Genomic DNA, 17,311 nt, shown 5'->3' on the forward strand with positions numbered 1-17,311 from the left:
TTAGAGACAGAGTCTCACTGAGTTGCTTAGCAGCTCACTTTTGCTGAGGCTGGCTTTGAACTCGTGATCCTCCTGTCTCAGCCTCCCTAGCTGCTGGGGTTACAGGTGTGTGCCACCACGCCTGGTTCATGTGGTGGGATTTCAAGGTGACTTGACCCTGTCCTGATTTTTCTCAGTAGAATGCACGTGTATGGGTAACCTCCGTCACCTACCTGGACAATGGTAGATAAACCCAATATCTGTCTGAAAAGACAAGAGTGGGGGAGGAGGGTTAGTCTAGCTGTGCTTTGATGCTCCAGTGTTCCCCGCCAAGGCCCAGGTGTTGGAGGCCAGTCCCCGGCTAGGTACTCTTGGGAAGGGGTGGAACCTTTGTGTGGGACCTAGAAGGAGGCCAGGTCACTGGGGGCCTGACCCCAAAGGGTGATTGTGGGGCCCTGGCCTCTTCCTCTGTCTCCTTTATTTCCTGGCCATGAGGTGGACTACTCTGCTCCACCCTGCACTCCTGCCATGATGCGTCACTAAAGACCCAGTCATGGACTGGAACCTCTACAACTGTGAGCCCAAATGAGCCTTTCCATGTGTCTGTACATACACGACCCCTAGCCACACACCCGTCCTGGCCTGCATCATACCATTCCTCAGGCCTTCTGCCAGGGGAAAAGGAGACCCAGAGCCTCTTTGCTTCTCCTTGATCATCCTGTTCCCCCGGGACAGGACACACACACACACACACACACACACACACATACACACAAGCACACATGCACACACTCACACATGCACACTCACACGCACAGTCTCTCAGGGATTTGTGATAGTAAGGAAACCTGACTCACACAGGTCTCCAGTCAAGGTGGGTCACACTGGCTGACCCAACGATAGTATTTGCTACTGGTGTTTGACACAATCTTTGCCTTAAATCGTCTGATTTTTTCTTTTTCTTTTTTTGCTACTGGGTATTGAACTTGGGGGCATTCCACCACTGAGCCACATCCCCAGCCCTATTTTGTATTTTATTTAGAGACAGGGTCTCACTGAGGTGCTTAATGCCTCACCATTGCTGAGGCTGGCTTTGAACTTATGATTCTCCTGCCTCAGCCTCTCAAGCCACTGGTACAATAGGCGTATGCCACCGCACTCTACACTCCTCTAATATTCAGTGACTGGGAAGGTAGGTAGGCCTGTGGTCACCTCCATTCTGCACAAGAGGATCCTGAGTTTGAGAGAAATGGCCAAACTCTTATAAACAGTGAAGAAGTCTGCACTGGAACAGGTTTTACCCAAGAGAAAGGAAGGCATGTGTCCAAAATAAGACTTATATATAAATGTTTTACAATAGCTTCATTGTAATAGCCCCAGGTTGGAAGCAGTGGAAATGTCAGCCAACAGATGAACGGATAAACAAACTATTATGTCTATACAATGGACTATTACTCAGCAATAAAAAGGAACAAACTGTTGCTATATGCAACGTGGAATGAAGCTCAAACTAATTGCACTTAGTGAAAGAAACAAGATGAAAAAGGGTATACCATGTGATTCCATTTATGTAACATGCTAGAAAATGTAAACAATCTATAACAGTGGATAATAGATCAGTTCCAGGTATGATGACACATGCCTGTAATCCCATCAACTTGGAAGGCTGAGGCAGGAGGATTATAAATTTGAGGCCAAGAGCTAGGGGTGTAGCCTAGTGGTAGAGCACTTGCCTAGCATGTGTGAGGCACTGGTTCAAGTCTCAGCACTGCATATAAAGAAATAAAAATAAAAAGGTCCATTGACAATTAAAAAATATTAAAACATAAATAAATAAAAATAAATAAGTTTGAGGCCAACCTCAGCAATTTAGTGATAATAAATAAATAAGTAAATAATAAAAGGGATGGGGGTGTATAGCTCAGTGGTAAAGCGCCTATGGATTCAGTCCCCAGCAAAGAAAGAAGGGGGGTGGGGAGAAAGAAGAAAAAACAGGGAGGGAGGGAGGGAGGGAGGAAAGATAGATCAGTGATTGACTGAGGATGGGAGGAGGTAGGATGAGAGGAAGAGGAAGGGCCTGAGGGAACTTTTGGGGAATGATAGATGTGACAGATACATTTATTATCTTGATTATGATGATGGTTTTATGGGTATGTACATATTTAAAAATATATCAGATGACACATTTAAGTATGTGCAATTCATTGTACAGCAACTGTATCCCAATAAAGCTATACCACGACAAAGCAGAATTCAGGCTCAGTCACTCCTCAGACAGTAATAGATGTAGTCAGTGACCAGCAATGGCGTGGCAGGAAGAGAGCCCCACAGGCATTCTGTGCCTCCTGCTGAAGTCACCTTGCTAAATAATTGCTCCCAGTCTGGTCAAGCCTCTGGATAGAGAATGGGGAAGTGGGGTGAGATACGACCCCCTGGAAATGCAATCTAGATCGGAGAATACCAGGTACAACTATTGTTTCCTTAACAGATAAATTGCAAGTTAAGAAAAAAATTTTTTAAGGGGACCAATGGAATAAGAAACCTAAGCTGCACATTTGCTAACTGCAATGAATGGATCTGGTTTGGATCCTGATTTGAACAAACTTTGAAGAATTCTGGCCGGGCATGGTGGTGCATGCCTGTAATCCCAGTGGCTCAGGAGCCTGAGGCAGGAGGATCAAAGTTCAAAGCCAGTCTCAGTAATGAGAGCAATGAGTACCTAAGCAAATCAGTGAGATCCTGTCTCTAAATAAAATACAAAAAGGGCTGGGGATGTGGCTCAGTGGTTAAGCACCCCTGGGTTTAATCCCTGGTACCAAAAAAAAAAAAAAAAAAATTGAACTTCAGTACCCATATGCAATATTTGGTGTGCAATGAAACAATATTTGGACATTACTGAATTATAGCTGTTTATAAAAATTATGGAGCCCTGTTGTTTTAGATAAAACTACTGCACTGGGTCCAAAGAGACTAGACTAAATATCAAAATGAGTCACCCATGCTGAAGTTCCATCACTTCAATTGTTATGTGACCTTCAGACAATCAGGAGAATGAGAGCCAGATTCCTGAACCAGGTACATCTGTACAATAACGAACTTCCTCTGCTTTATTCCTTACGAAAAGGAACTTGTTGTTAAGCAGTCAGTTATTTTCCTATTGTTCTGTCCCCCTGTCCTTGCCTTATAAGCAAAGGAACTTTGTGATGACCAATCTGCCTTTCTATTTTGTTATTTTTGGGAGGGGGTGGTAGGAACTGAACCCAGAGCCTCATGCTTACCAGGCAGATACTCTTCCACTGAGCTATATATTTTATTTTGAGGTAGGGTCTTGCTAAATTGCCCAGGCTGGCCTTGAACTGGCCTAGCCTCATGAGTCTCTGGGATTACAGGCATGCACTCCCACCCCTGGCTTGTTTCTGGGTTTTTTTTTTTTTTTTCCAGTCATTCTCTGTCCATAAAACCAACTTCTTCTGCTTGACCTATTATTCTGTTTTATGCAATCAAGCATTGCTCCATTCTAGAATCTCAAAATAAGCCTCTTTGACAGATCTAAGAAGTATCTGTTGTTTATCTAAGATTCAAATATAACCAGGCATCCTGTATTTAATCTAGCACCAACCCTTTCCTGATATTCCTGGATTTTGAGACTCTTATTTTAACCCTCCCTGACTGTGTGAACTCCTCTCTCAGTTTGTGTCTTTTCAAATTACATTGTTGTCCTCTGTCCTCACAGGCAGCAATCTTTCTTTGGGTTTCTCCAACACTTAACACTGGCCTTTTTGTTTCCCCAGCGCCCGTTACCTGGACGCAGACATGTGTCTACAGTATCATGAGTTTGGGTAACTCAAGATGGCGCCCAGTACTTCCCTAACTGTTACCTACTTTAATCCTCACAATGACCTTGCAGTTTGGGTCTATTATTATTCCCATTTTACAGACAAGGAAGTAGAAGCTCAAAGTAATTGGTCTAAGCCACTTAGTTGGTAGGTGGATCAAGCCTAGATCTTTCCTTTCCCTTAGGCTTGGGGGTGGAGCCCAGAGAGGGTCTGGGCAATGGTTTGACCAAGCCTGCAATTTGATATGCTGGACTCACTTGGAATCTCCCGATCTCTGCTTTGGATCGTGGCAATGCTGAGTTCACCACCTGCAAGGAGAGTTTCCAGAAAGATCTTAATTATTCACAGCTTCGATTTCCCCCATCCCCTGTGGAAGCAATAGGAAGGACATATTCAGGGTCCCCAGGATTTAAGGAATGATTCCTAATGGCCAATGCTTACACGTTTTTTTGTTTTTGTTTTCCTCATTGACTTTACAAAGGAACCCTGTTCTATTTCATGGATCAGAAAGGCCAACTCAAAGCAAGGGGTTGCGCAGACTTTCTGCACTACATCTCATCATGATTGTTTCTGTGTCTAGTTCCCAAGAACATGTAACCGTTTCCAGGGGACAAGCCTCCTTGCTTTCCTCAGGTGTGTGATAAACTCTCTCCATTGGGAGCAGCTCCCTCTGGTTGGAGAATGGATTAGGCCTCTGGTGACCTGAGAATCCCGACACATGGAAGCGGTCACCTGTTCGCCACAGCCCACCCCCCCTCAAACCTGCCTGTTAGCCATCCATGACATTTGTTGAATGAATAAATGAATGGGAAATTTGGGCTACCACGGGGGTAAAGAAGATGGTGGAGAGGCTTCTTTGGGGTCAGAAAGACAATTTCAGGTGACCCTGGCTCTAAGGGCATGGGCTAGGGCTGAAGTGCTTCTCAGGATTGAGGTGGGACAAGAAAATGGAGCCATTTTGCTGGGGACCAGTTTGGCTCCTCACCTGGATTAGGATGACTTCATCGAAGAACTTTGCTGGAATCTCATGGAAATTCTGGAAGAAAATCTGGGAGGCAGAGAGAATTGGTAGGGGGTGGGGTGGAACCATGTTTCTCTCTCCACTCCCTCAAGGACCCAATAAACCCGAAACTCTGGAATACTGTGCTTCTTTCCCCCAACTTTGAGCATTTCAATGACTTTCAGTTTAAGACCACCTCACATTCCTCCAGTAACACAGGACTCCTGGACTCCCAGAGGGCTTTCTATCCAGGTAAAGGCGAAGGGGAGGGGGTCTCTGGAGAACCTAGCCAGCCAGCTGCCCTGATGTTGTGGTTTGGGTATGAGGTGTCCCCCCAGAAACTCCTGTGTTAATGCAGGGATGTTCAGTGATGAAGTGATTGGGTTGTGACAGTTGTAACCTAATCAGTCCATCCGAGTTAGAATGGTCTTTGTAGGCTGGTAAGGTGCGCCTGGAGGAGGTGGGTCATGGGTGGGGGGGTGTGCCCAGAAGGATTGCAATTGCTTTTGGGTTCAAGTGCTGTGCCCACCCCCACCAGACCATCAGCTCTTCAAAGGCAAGGCTCCAAATGATCGTGCTCTATACTCCCAATGCCAAGCACAGTGCCTGGCCCTCAGTACGTGCTCAGTAAATGCTTGTAGGAGACCTACTTGAAGACACCCTAGATAAGAAGCAAGCATTTCCTGCAGGAAACGCCCACCCCCTGCCTGGCCCAATTGCCTGACCTGTCCCGCTCAGCCTACCTCATTGAAGAAAGGGTTGTTTCCCATCTTCACCCGTGTGTTATGCTGGTGGCCCGCAATGGTCACCTTTGTTGTGGCCTTGATGTTGTTGCCCATGAGCTGTCGCCCTTCAAACACCTTCACCCGCACCTATAGAGGAAAGCACACAGGAGAGAGATGCTGGGGGCCCAGGCTCCCCTTCCCCTACAGGGACTCTTCTTTCAGTTGTTGTGATAAGCAGCATTTTAGGTACTATGGATAGAGAGAGACTCCAAGGGGAAAGGCTAGGAGCAGCTGAACTCGAAGCAGCCTTGGGTTAGCAAGGTCCCAGGTCACTTAGGTTTTGTCCCAGGACACTGGGATTTTTTTTAAGCAGGTGTATGACATGATGATCAGACATCTTTGAAAGACCATGATAACTAAAATACACAGGGAAGGTTAGGAGTGCAGCTCAGCGGTTGAGTAGTTTCCTAGCATATACAAGGTGCTGGGTTCAGAAAGCAAATAAAGAACAGGTAGGAGGGGCTGGGGATGTGGCTCAAGCGGTAGCACGCTCGCCTGGCATGCATGCAGTCTGGGTTCAATCCTCAGCACCACATAAAAACAAAGATGTTGTGTCCGCTGAAAACTGAAAAATAAATATTAAAAAATTCTCTCTCTCTCAAAAAAAAAAAACTGTTTTTTTTTTTTTTAAAAAAAAAAAAGAACAGGTAGGAGAGAGCCATGTTTGGGGGTTCAGGAGGAGGCTATCTGTCGGTGCGGTTCAGGGAAGTGACAGTCATGCGCCATGCAAGGAATGGGCATGGAAAGGGAGAAGTGGGGCAATGGGTGATAGGAAGAGCTAGGATTTGGCCATGACCTGAATGTGGGAAGAGGGGAAAAGTCAAGTTCGGACCTCCTGGGCAGGTGGCATGCTGGAAACAGGCAGAACCCTGGCAGCAATGTTGGGCCGCAGGCTATGGATCAGAGTGGGGTTAGTGAGGCATGGATGGGCTTCTGGAATTCACATGGCATCTGCAGACCTTGCCCTGCGCCCCCTCACACCCTGCTCAGCCTTTTCCCGCACAGTTTGATTTGACCTTGTAGGATTCTCACTGGTTTAGCCAACAATCCACAGACTTGGAAGGGCGGGTCCATGCCCTCTGCCTCCCAGCATCTATGGGGGCCTGTGGGGCGCACACTGGGCCCCTCCTACTGCCTCACCAGATCGGCTCCAGTCCCAGCCACAGGCAGACATTCCTAGAAAGGCCCCTGGAGGAGCAGGGGATGTGATGAGGTTCTAAGGACCTGAAGCTGGGTCTGACCATGACCTTGTGAAGGGGAGGGGCATGGTGAAGATGTCAGTGGGTCACATGGACTTTCAACCTGGGGAGTCCTCACCTGAAAGTGTTGAGGCTTTGAGGACAGGACCACTGGTGTGGTGGCGCCAGGAACCATCAGCTTCTGACGGGCCGCCTCTTTCATAGTTATGCCCAAGACGTCTTCCTTTTCTAGAGAAGCAGTCCAGGGAGGGCGTGGAGGCTGGAGCTCAGGGGGCACAGAGCCATTTCCCCCTTTCATCACTCTGCCCCCCCATGACCAGCCACTGACTAAAAACATGGCCAAGACTCCTTAATAGGGGCACATGTGCTCCCCAGAACATTTCCAGGGACCCCTCCCACCCTCAGTAACTGTGATCCCTGGACCCAACTCTTCACAATGGGGGCTCTTGGAAATGGCCATCCTTGTACCCCCTATGCCCACTGAAGGCTGGGCCTTTGTTTGAAGATGACAAGTGGACACACGAGGAGACAGATGGCCTTCGCCAGATGTCTGGGGATGCGACCACTAGATCTGTATGGCTTCCAGGGACCCTAACCTGATCACAATCCTTCTGAAAGCCTCAAGGGTTGGGTGTCAAAGGTTCCAAAAAGCCCATCTAGCTATGCTGGGAGAAGCCCCGGGGAAGGACAAACCTGTCCTCTCAAAGTCCTCTTGGGTCATATGGAACACCTGTAGGTTGATAGTGCACTGCAAAGCAAAGGCAGGGGCTTGTCATCCAGACCCTCAAACCCTCCCAGGCTGGCCGGGCTCACAGCCAATCCTCTGGAGGGGAGTGACGATGCCCCTGATATGGGGCCACACCTTGCGCAGTCGGGGTGCAGGGAAGACATAAACTGGAGAGGAGAGAGCAGTGGAGGACACTGGGAGAATAAAGGAGCCACACAGTGGTGGCAATGGCAGCAAGAAGGTGGTGAGGAGAGGGAGAGGTGACGGGGCGTCCATCAGGAACCATCTCTCCCCCTAGCTTAGCATCTCTGACCTCCTACAAAGACCTCCTAACTGACCTCCTGCTTCCAGAGGACCTCGCCACCCAACTGGCTTTACACCATCACCAAGATGGCTTGCTCACCTCCCCAAGGGCCCTGAGCCATCAGAGGAAAGCCACCACTCAGCAGTGCAGACCACAGGGCCCTTCAACTTGGCCACCCCCTGCTTCAGCTCTGCCACCTCACCTTCTCCCCCAACTACATGCTGAAAGTATAGGCAGCCCCCCTCCATGAACTTGCCTCTTCCCCACACACTGAGGCCCCTGCCTGGGTTTCCTTCTTTTCCTGCCCGCTGGAAAAAGGAATGCTTTTCTGAGAGACATAATATACAAATAGATGAGGCCACATTACACATAAAAATAAAACTCTGACCAGAATCTGCAGCAACCTACCCAGGCGACTAATCCATTATCTACAGCAACCAGCCCAGGAGGGCAGCCTTCATGAAGTCCAACTTGTAGGAAGTCAGACTCCTATCTCTAACAACAATCCAGGAAGCCAGTCAATGACCACCAGCCTCTAATGGCCAGGACTGGATGAAAAACAACCTGACAGTTGCCCTAATTTTTGTCCCTGTTCACAACTTAGGACCAAGTACAGAAATAGGCTCCCCAAACCAATCACAGAGAATGCTGGGATTCTAGTTAGCCAGTCTCTGGTTTCCATGTAACATCTTCACTCAGGCACACTCAGAGCCTACCATTTCCCCACTAAAAAGCTTTCCCACTCCCCTGTTGCCTTCAAGTGTCTGCTAAAACTCAATTTTGGCTGGGCACGGTGGTGGTGCACCCCTGTAAATCCAGTGGCCCAGGAGGCTGAGGCAGGAGGATAGCGAGTTCAAAGCCAGCCCCAGCAATGGCGAGGTGCTAAGCAATTCAATGAGACCCTGTCTCTAAATAAAATTCAAAATAGGGCTGGGGATGTGGCTCAGTGGTCCAGTGCCCCTGAGGTCAATCCCCGGTAACCCCTCCCCTAATTAAAAAAAATCAACTCAATTTTTCATCCCAGTGCTAACTCTCAGGACAATCTATTGATCTTTCTCAATGGATAGATGGAAGGGGAGCTGCCAGGTGGTTGGCAGGGTGGGGGAGTCGGCAGGCAATGGCAGTGGGCTCCCTGCTGGAGTTCAGAAGCTCAGCTCTACCAGCTGCTCCAATTCCCCTGAGCTGCCCTGCCGTGGCCTTCCTGGGCCTGACTCACATCTGTGGGCTCCATGGAATGGTTGAGCAGGACCAGGTCCTTCACAAAAAGGACCTCACGGGATTTTTTCTCCAATGACTTGAGCAGTACAGTGGCCAAACCAATGAACCTGGGGAAGGAAGGAGCAGGGGTGAGATCCAAACCAGGGGACAGGGTCTCCTCCTCTGTTGCAGGAAAGGCCTTAGCTGGGATGGTTTTCTCTCAGGAACTGAAGAACCACCCAGGGAAACAGGGGATCCACCAGAAGGCGCAGGGCTCTCCTCACTCTGGGGCTCCCAATGCAAGTAACTGCTGATTGGACTAAGAGTGGGCACCTGACTGAAGCTGAGCCAATCAGATTCTCTGAACTGCCATAAGGTCACTCCCAAGGGGTTGTCACTCTGGGTTGGGCATTAGAAGGGACCTTGTTAGGAAGCCAGGCTTTATTTAGCCAGAGAGAAGAAGGAAGGGGAGGCCCGTAGCTTCAGAAGGCCAGAACTGTTGCTGGAAGCCCAAGTTCTCATCCTAAACAACTTGTTCCAGGCCCCACCCCCTTTCCTCCCTGACTGGCTGAAGTGAGCTCCGTCCTTGCAGCAGAATGAGTGTGAGAGGTGAGATGGATCTGCTGCTGCTGCTCTGGTCAGGGAGCCAGGCTCCACCTCTCTCTCTCTCTCTCTCTCTCCCCCTCACCTTTCTTTCTTTGATGGGGTCATGTCCTGAAGGATGATTTGCAGGAAGGAGTCTTTTTCCAGGGGGCGATTCCAGAGGTACCATACTAGGGCCTGTGGAGGGCATGGAGAGGTCAGTGTCCTTCCTTTGCCCTCCCCATCACATCCTCCTAAGAAGTGAGGAAAGGCTGGGGACAGGGGCTGCTACCATATTTCCCGAAAACTTGGATCTTCCCTCATGTCTAATTTCCTGAGATGGCATTTGCTGTCTTGCCCAAAGGATAGGGTGTCCCATCTGGGTTCCTTGGCTTGAGCTGGAAAGCTGTGTTAGGAGTCAGGAGCTTGGGGGGGCAGCAAGAATGGATGGAAGAGGACACGGGTGTCCTACACGGGGATCCTTGTCTCTGCGTCAGACTTCTAGACACACATCTGTGGATTGGTTGGATCAGTGGATGGGCCACACCATGGTCAATCCCAGAGCTGGGAAGAAGCACTAAGAAAGCCGCGGGAATATAACCTTGTCAGATTGGAGATGCCTCGGCCTCGGGAAAGCCGGTGAGGCTCCCTGTCTGCTCCCCAGGCCTCTAAGCACCTGCCTGGACCCCACCATTGTCCCCTTGCCATTGGGGTCAGTGAGTGATTCCTCTTCTGGGCTTGCCCTGGGTGTCTACCTCATTCCATATGGGGTCATTCCCTTCTGCCACATGAGTTCTTTTCTTCATATCTGCAGAGACACCAAAGGGCCAGCATTGGTTGTAGGAAATATTTCAATGTCTGGGCTTGATGGGGTCAAGGGACATAGTACATTGTAAGGACTTTTCCCATCTACTTCTGCAAGTGTGAGAGGGCATTGATTGTGTTTTTTGTTTTTTTTTTTTGGCAGGAGGCAGGGGAGGATGTTTAGAAATTTCTCACTTTATCACCCTGTATGACAGATAATGCTTTGTCCCTTTCATTTTCTTCCTAAATCCTTCATTCCCAGCGTCTTCCAGTCAAGTGGGCCAGTGTGGCTCATTCTGGTCAATTCGGTACAAGAGCCATATTCACAACTGCCAGGCCAGGCTCCCAAAATCTGCACGTGAGTCTCCATTCTCCTCTCCCCCTCACCCTATGGCCACCTGCAGAGTGGTGATTTCACACCCACAAGGGACAAGCAGCTGATCCCCCACTGGATCCTGCCATGCAAGAGACCCCCCTGACCAGCACCATCCACACAGGACTTGGTGTGAGTAAGAGGTAAACTTTCGTTGTTATGCACGGAGACTCAAGGTTTATTTTATTTATTTTTAGTTGTAGATGGACACAATACCTTTATTTATTTATTTATTTTTATGTGGTGCTGAGGATTGAACCCCGCACACCACATGTGTGAGGCAAGTGCCCTAATGTGAGGCAAGTGCCCTACCGTTGAGCCACCACCCCAGCCCCTCATGGTTTATTTATAATCAGGGCAAAGGTTAGAGCACCCTAAGACATCCTGAGACATCTGTAATGGGCTGAATGCTCTTTACCCACTAAAATCCCTCTCCCCCAGAAATTTCTTAATTGAAGACAGTCAATAATCCTGCAAAATAATTTTTAAAATGATAAGTTACTTTGAGCATCTTCTTAAGGAAAGAATGTGAATGTGTGTGTGCGTGTGTGTGTGTGTGTGTGTGTGTTTCTATGAGCCAGGGGTGCAGGGAACTGGGTGGTATGCAGGGAAGATGCTGAGAAGGACAGGATGAAAAGAATAAAATAGCAAACATAGCCAGGTGTGGTGGCGCAGGCCTGTAATCCCAGCAGCTTGGAAGGCTGAGGCAGGAGGATTGTGAGTTCAAGGCCAGCCTCAGCAACTTAGCAAGGCCCTTAGTAACTCAGTGAGTCCTGTCTCTAAATACAATATAAAAAGGGCTGAGGATGTGATTCAGTGGTTAAGCACCCCTGGATTCAATTCCCAGTACCAAACCAAACATTGAATATAAATAGGACTGGGCATAGTGGTGCACACCTATAGTCTGAGCTGCTTGGGAGGCTGAAGCAGGAGGATCACGAGTTCAAAGCCAGGCTCAGTAATTTAGAGAGCCGTAAGCAACTTAGGGAGACCCTGTCTCAAAATAAAATATATAAATAAAAAAGGGGTTGGGATGTGGCTCAGTGGTTAAGTGCCCTTGGTTTCAATTCCTGGTACCAAAAAAAAAAAAGAACAAATAGGAACTTATAAAGTTTGTGGGTATATCTATGAGTGAACCCAGGGTTCTGGGTTATAGGCTTTTTTTTTTTTTTTTTTGGTATCAGAGATTGAACTCAGAAGCACTCAACCACTGAGCCACATCCCCAGCCCTATTTTGAATTTTATGTAGAGACAGGGTCTCACTACATTGCTTAGCACCTCGCTTTTTGCTGAGGCTGGCTTTGAACTTTCGATCCTCCTGTCTCAGCCTCCTGAGTTGCTGGGATTACAGGCATGCAACACCATGCCCAGTGGTTTTCAGCATTTTTGTTAGATATATTTCTAGAAGGATGAGAATGGTGCCTTTGTGATATGATGGGGGAGAGGGCTCCAGTCAGGGAGAGGAGCTGCAAGTCTCTGCCTGGCTAATTCTAAAATTAACCAATCAGGGCAAATAGTATTGAACCCCCTGAACACCTCTATGAACCTGTACACTGGATACAGCATCCTTTGTGAGTCCATGGTACCAAGTATTGGTCTCTGAATATTGTCATGTTCAACAAGCATGGTTTACAGACCAGAAAAAAAAAATATTAAAGGAATTTCATTCTTTGCTTTTCTAGGAACTACTGTTGTCCCTAAGTATCCTGGGAAGTTGGTTCTGGGACCTCCTATGGATATCCAGGTCAGTGGATTCTCAAATCCCTATATACAATGGTGTAGTATTTTCCTATAACCTACACACATCTTCCTGTATATATTTTTTTCTTTTTCTTTTTTTTTTTTTGTGGGGCTAGAGTCAAACCTCGGGCTTGGTGCATTCTGGGCAAGTGCTCTGCCACCAAGCTATACCCCCAGTCCTTTTTTTTGATCCAGGGATTGAACCCAGGGGTGCTTAACCATAAGCCACATCCCCAGCTCTGTTTATTTATTTATTTTTTTATTTTGAGACAGGGTCTCTAAATTGCTTAGAGCCTTGCTAAATTGCTGAGGCTGGTTTTGAACTTGTGATCCTCCTGCCTCAGCCTTCTGAGTAGCTGAGATTATAGGCATGCATCACAACGCCCAGCTTATCTTTCTTTCTTTGAACCTCAGTTTATGGCACAGCCCTGGTTCTTTTTTTTTTAATTTAAAATATTTATTTTTTTGTAGTTGTACACAATAACTTTATTTTATTTATTTTTATGTAGCGCTAAGGATTGAACCCAGGGCCTTGCACGTGTGAGGCAAGCACTCTACTTCTGAGCCACAACCCCAGTGCCACAGCCCTAGTTCTTGGAAGAAAGTTGAAAAGTATTACTCTTCTTCCTTTCCCATAACTATTCCCTGGAAAAACTAGGCAGAGAAGTCCTAATGAAAGAAATAATGGCAAGAAAGGTGACAGGGTTTTTTGGTTTGGTTGATTTTTTTTTTTTTTTTTGTACTTACGATTGAACCCAGAGGTGCGTAACCACTGAGCTATATCCTCAGCCCTATTTATTTTATTATTTTTTAAATTTTGAGACAGGGCCTTGCTAAATTGCTGAAGCTGGTTTTGAACTTGTGACCCTCCTTCCTCAGCCTCCCAAGCTGCTGGGATTATAGGTGTGTGCTAACACACCAGGGTTTTTTTGTTTTGTTTTGTTTTGTTTTTGCAGTGCTGGGGATCAAACCCAGAGCTCTATTTACTAGGCAAGAGTTCTACCACTGAACTATATCCCCAGCTTTTGAAGGTGCTGGACAGGGTCCATCTCATCATGCATCACCTAGCGTACCTTTTACATAGTAAGATACCAATAAATGTATTTTTTTCACTGAATGCATGTGGCCTCTTGGGGCTCCTCTTTCCCTCTGGACCCTGGCTCTCACCTCTGAAGTAAACGGTCAGGCAGGGTTTGGGCGGTGGAGTTAGGGGTGGTTCAATCTTGGCAGACCCCACAAAAAGCCGCAGCATCTTGGATACCTCTGTCTTCCTCTCCTTTCTTCTTTAGCACTACAGCTTCCTTCTTGGGGTGCCTTGATCCCTCTGGGGTGAGTGGAACTTAGCAACAAAGGGGATGTCACAGAGGTGGAGAGTTCTTGGTTCTGGGGAAGAATCTCTGGAAATAGGAGAGGGTAGAGTAACAGAGTACCTATCAAGTGAGTGGCTTAAGGGACTGAGCCTCCATCAACAAAGTAATCTGTCTGCTTTGACATTCCCTCTTTCCTTTCCCTTTCTTCCTATTCTTGCTGTACTTTTGACTTGACGATTAGGCATATGAGAAATGTTTTCTCTGTATAAACAAGTGGTCTGGGGTGAATCAGTGAATAATTTAGATGAGAAGCTAAAAGAAATGAGGCCATCAGGGCTAAGATAGTGGCACACACCTGTAAATCCCAGTTGCCTAGGAGGCTGAGGCAGGAGGACTGCAAGTTCAAGGCCACCCTGGGCAATTGAGTCAAAACTCTGTCTCAAAAAAACAAAAGGCTGGGAATGCCTAGCGTGTGTGAAGTCCTGGGTTCTATCCCTTGGACTGGGCCTGGGGGAAGTGAGGCCATCAGAGAAAAGGCTTGAAAAATCAAGGACTATCTTTTTGAGATCTCAGGGGGAGTTCTTCCTCATGGAGAAGCAAAAGATTTAGACCTTTTTTATAAAGGAAACCTAAGTTTGGACATGAGTTCTTCAATAGAGGGAAATCAGCTTTTTTTTTGAACCAGGGATTGAACCCAGAGGCACTTAATCATTGAGCCACATCCCCAGCACCCTGTCTTTGTTTTTTTTTTTTTTTTTAATATTATATTTAGAAACAGGGTCTCGCTAAGTTGCATAGCTAAATTGATGAGACTAGCCTTGAACTCATGATTCTCCTGCCTCAGCCTCCTGAGCCATTGGGATTACAGGTGTGCACCACCACATCCTGCTAAGCCACCACAGAACTGGTGGCTGTCATTGCTGCTCTTTAGGTCTTTGTGTGAGGATGGAGCTGGGTCATTTGCTCCTGTTGTCCCTATTAGGTAAGGCCTTTTCTGGGTTGGCTTCAAACATTGTATAAGTTACTTCTGATCCAATCAATGGTCAGGGTGAGGAATCAATATTTTAAAAGTGTACATTATAACTAATGAATATTTTAAAAGAGAAAAGGTTAGGAAAATCAAGGACTAATAGCATAATAAGCATACTATTATTATGCATTCTGAAAGAGGCGTGGCATTCAAAGACTGAAAGCTGAATGTTTGATCACGGTGCTCAATTATTTTCTAGTGCAGCAGATGTAAAAGGAAAAAGTATGCTCTGGTAGTTTTTCTTGAACTCTAAACACAATGCAATGCTTTCTTTCTTTTTTTTTTTTGCTTTGTTAATGATTTTCCAAACTAAGCATAACACCAAAGATCCCTGCAGAAGAAAAGGCTGACATTATTTGGCTAAAACTAAAAAGTCCTATGCGGAAAATATGCTTTAAAGCTGAAAGACAAATACCAAAGTAGGGAAAACATTTACAACATATTTAATATCCAAAAGGTTATTTGGTTTTATAGAATGAGCTCCTAAAATTCAATAAACTGCTTTCCCCAGAGGAAAGCATGGGTAAAGTTCACTTCAGACGTAGTGTTTTCAACATTTATCGGTGTTGTAGGATGAGTCAGAATGTCATCCCTTTTTTTGGTTGGGTAAATCCATTATATGAATGTGTCACATTTTGTTATCCATTCATTAATTGATGGGCTTTGAGATTATTGTTCTAGGGGCTGGGGATGTGGCTCAAGCGGTAGCGCGCTCGCCTGGCATGCGTGCGGCCCGGGTTCGATCCTCAGCACCACATACAAAGATGTTGTGCCAGCCGAAAACTAAGAAAATAAATATTAAAATTCTTTTTTTTTTTTTTAAAGAGAGAGGGAGGAGAGAGAGAGAGAGAGAGAGAGAGAATTTTTTTAATATTTATTTTTCAGTTTTTGGCGGACACAACATCTTTGTATGTGGTGCTGAGGATCGAACCCGGGCCGCACGCACGCCAGGCGAGCGCACTACCGCTTGAGCCACATCCCCAGCCCCTAAAATTCTTAAAAAAAAAAAAAGAGATTATTGTTCTAGTTTGTTTAACTTTTATTTATTATTATTATTATTTTTTTATCCACTGAAGTTTTTATTTCTTATGGGTTCTATCCCAACCAGTCATTTAAAAACCAAGTAACACAGCCCTGAGGGGTAGGGGCTGGGAACTGCACCTCCCTCCTACTCACAGGGGTAGCAGAGGGGAAGAGGGAGGAGTGGGAGAGGTGGCTGAGGCACCCAGGCAGCAGCAGCAGCAGCAGTAGTAATGGGCCTTCGTGTCACAGAGCCACTCAGTCCTCTCCCAGACCCTGACTGGAGCCCACCTGGTTTGGGGTGGAGAGTGGGTAGAACCCACCCCAGGATCTCCCCTTCCCTCCTTAGATAGCTTCCTTGGGGGCTCAACCCATTTCTTCTGGTAGGAGACTGAGGCATACGGAGAGGAGGAAGTGGGAGAGGAGAAGGCAGGAGAGGCAGGGTAGTGGGAGAATGAAGGCAGAGGTGACACGGGTGGGTGAGGCCCCAGCACCACCCCTTCGCCCACCTGGGGAAAGGCTGAGGAAGCCACATCACTCCAGCTCTGCACCCACGCACCTGACACCATCCAGTAGCATGGGTGTACCATGATGTCGGTCTGCAAAGCAGGCATGCAAGTTGGTGTGTCCACTGTGCCCTGACCCCACCTCAAAGAGTCCTCTGTCCCCCAGGGATCAGGTGTGGGGTGCTGGGAGGACCTGAGCCTAGAAGTTGGGACCCCAGACTGGACAAGGATCCCAAGGCCAATCTTGTATCTACTCCCTTCCAACCAGATCTGTGCCTCACACTCACCCATAACACGTGCCTGTACTGTCACCAGCACACAGGCACCCATGCCACCCTCGCAGGCTAGGAGCAGCTCCTCTTTGAGGACGCCCTCCTTATATGCTGAGTACTCACACTTGATGCTGTAACCTGCCCAGAGACAGGGACAGGTGTGCCATCAGCACTCCCATAGTTTCCCAATCCTGTCCCCAACACTCATGGCCATCACCCATCTCAAGACATGCTAAGCCTCCTGGAGAATGGGGCATGATGCTGGGGATCTTGCATTTAAGTCCTGGCTGAGGCTGGTGTATGTGGGTGGATGATGAGTCAAATGCCACAGAGGTCAAGGAGGTGGAGTGCCATGGCTAGAGTGAGGGCATGTTCAGACCCCAGGCCTGTCTAGTGCTGTCACAGCCTCTCATTTTTCAAGAGAATTGGAAATCTGGGCTTTTATACAAAATATTCCAAGTGTTAAATGTTTGCAACTGAGCAAGGTGCAGTGGCACGTGTGTGTAATTACAGTGATTCGGGAGGCTGAAGCAGGAGGACTGTAAGTTCATGGCCAGCCTAGGCAGCTTAGTGAGACCCTGTCTTGATGTAGCTCAGTGGTAGAGGGTCCCTGGGCTAAACCCACAGTACCAAAAAAAAAAAAAAAG

The 17,311-nt window shown here is 47.3% G+C and overlaps 2 protein-coding genes across 2 annotated transcripts in view; one reads left to right on the plus strand and one right to left on the minus strand.

Annotated features, from left to right (window-relative positions):
* Positions 1-13,965, minus strand: part of Fer1l5 (fer-1 like family member 5) — a 53,153-nt gene extending 39,188 nt beyond the window's left edge. The window contains 10 exon segments of the mRNA XM_015499714.2: positions 213-243; positions 4,073-4,123; positions 4,801-4,863; positions 5,559-5,687; positions 6,918-7,027; positions 7,493-7,547; positions 9,047-9,155; positions 9,716-9,807; positions 10,365-10,417; positions 13,694-13,965. Coding sequence (XP_015355200.2) covers positions 213-243; positions 4,073-4,123; positions 4,801-4,863; positions 5,559-5,687; positions 6,918-7,027; positions 7,493-7,547; positions 9,047-9,155; positions 9,716-9,807; positions 10,365-10,417; positions 13,694-13,778 — 778 coding nt within the window. The 5' untranslated portion in view covers positions 13,779-13,965.
* The window catches only part of Kansl3 (KAT8 regulatory NSL complex subunit 3), a 48,292-nt gene continuing 42,575 nt past the window's right edge, over positions 11,595-17,311 (plus strand). The window contains exon 1 of the mRNA XM_048810325.1: positions 11,595-11,605. The gene's annotated coding sequence lies outside the window, so the exon portion shown is untranslated. The remainder of the gene's footprint in view (positions 11,606-17,311) is intronic.

The sequence above is a fragment of the Marmota marmota genome, unplaced genomic scaffold (genome assembly GCF_001458135.2).
Source record: "Marmota marmota marmota unplaced genomic scaffold, marMar, whole genome shotgun sequence".
In the NCBI taxonomy this organism is placed as follows: Eukaryota; Metazoa; Chordata; class Mammalia; order Rodentia; family Sciuridae; genus Marmota; species Marmota marmota.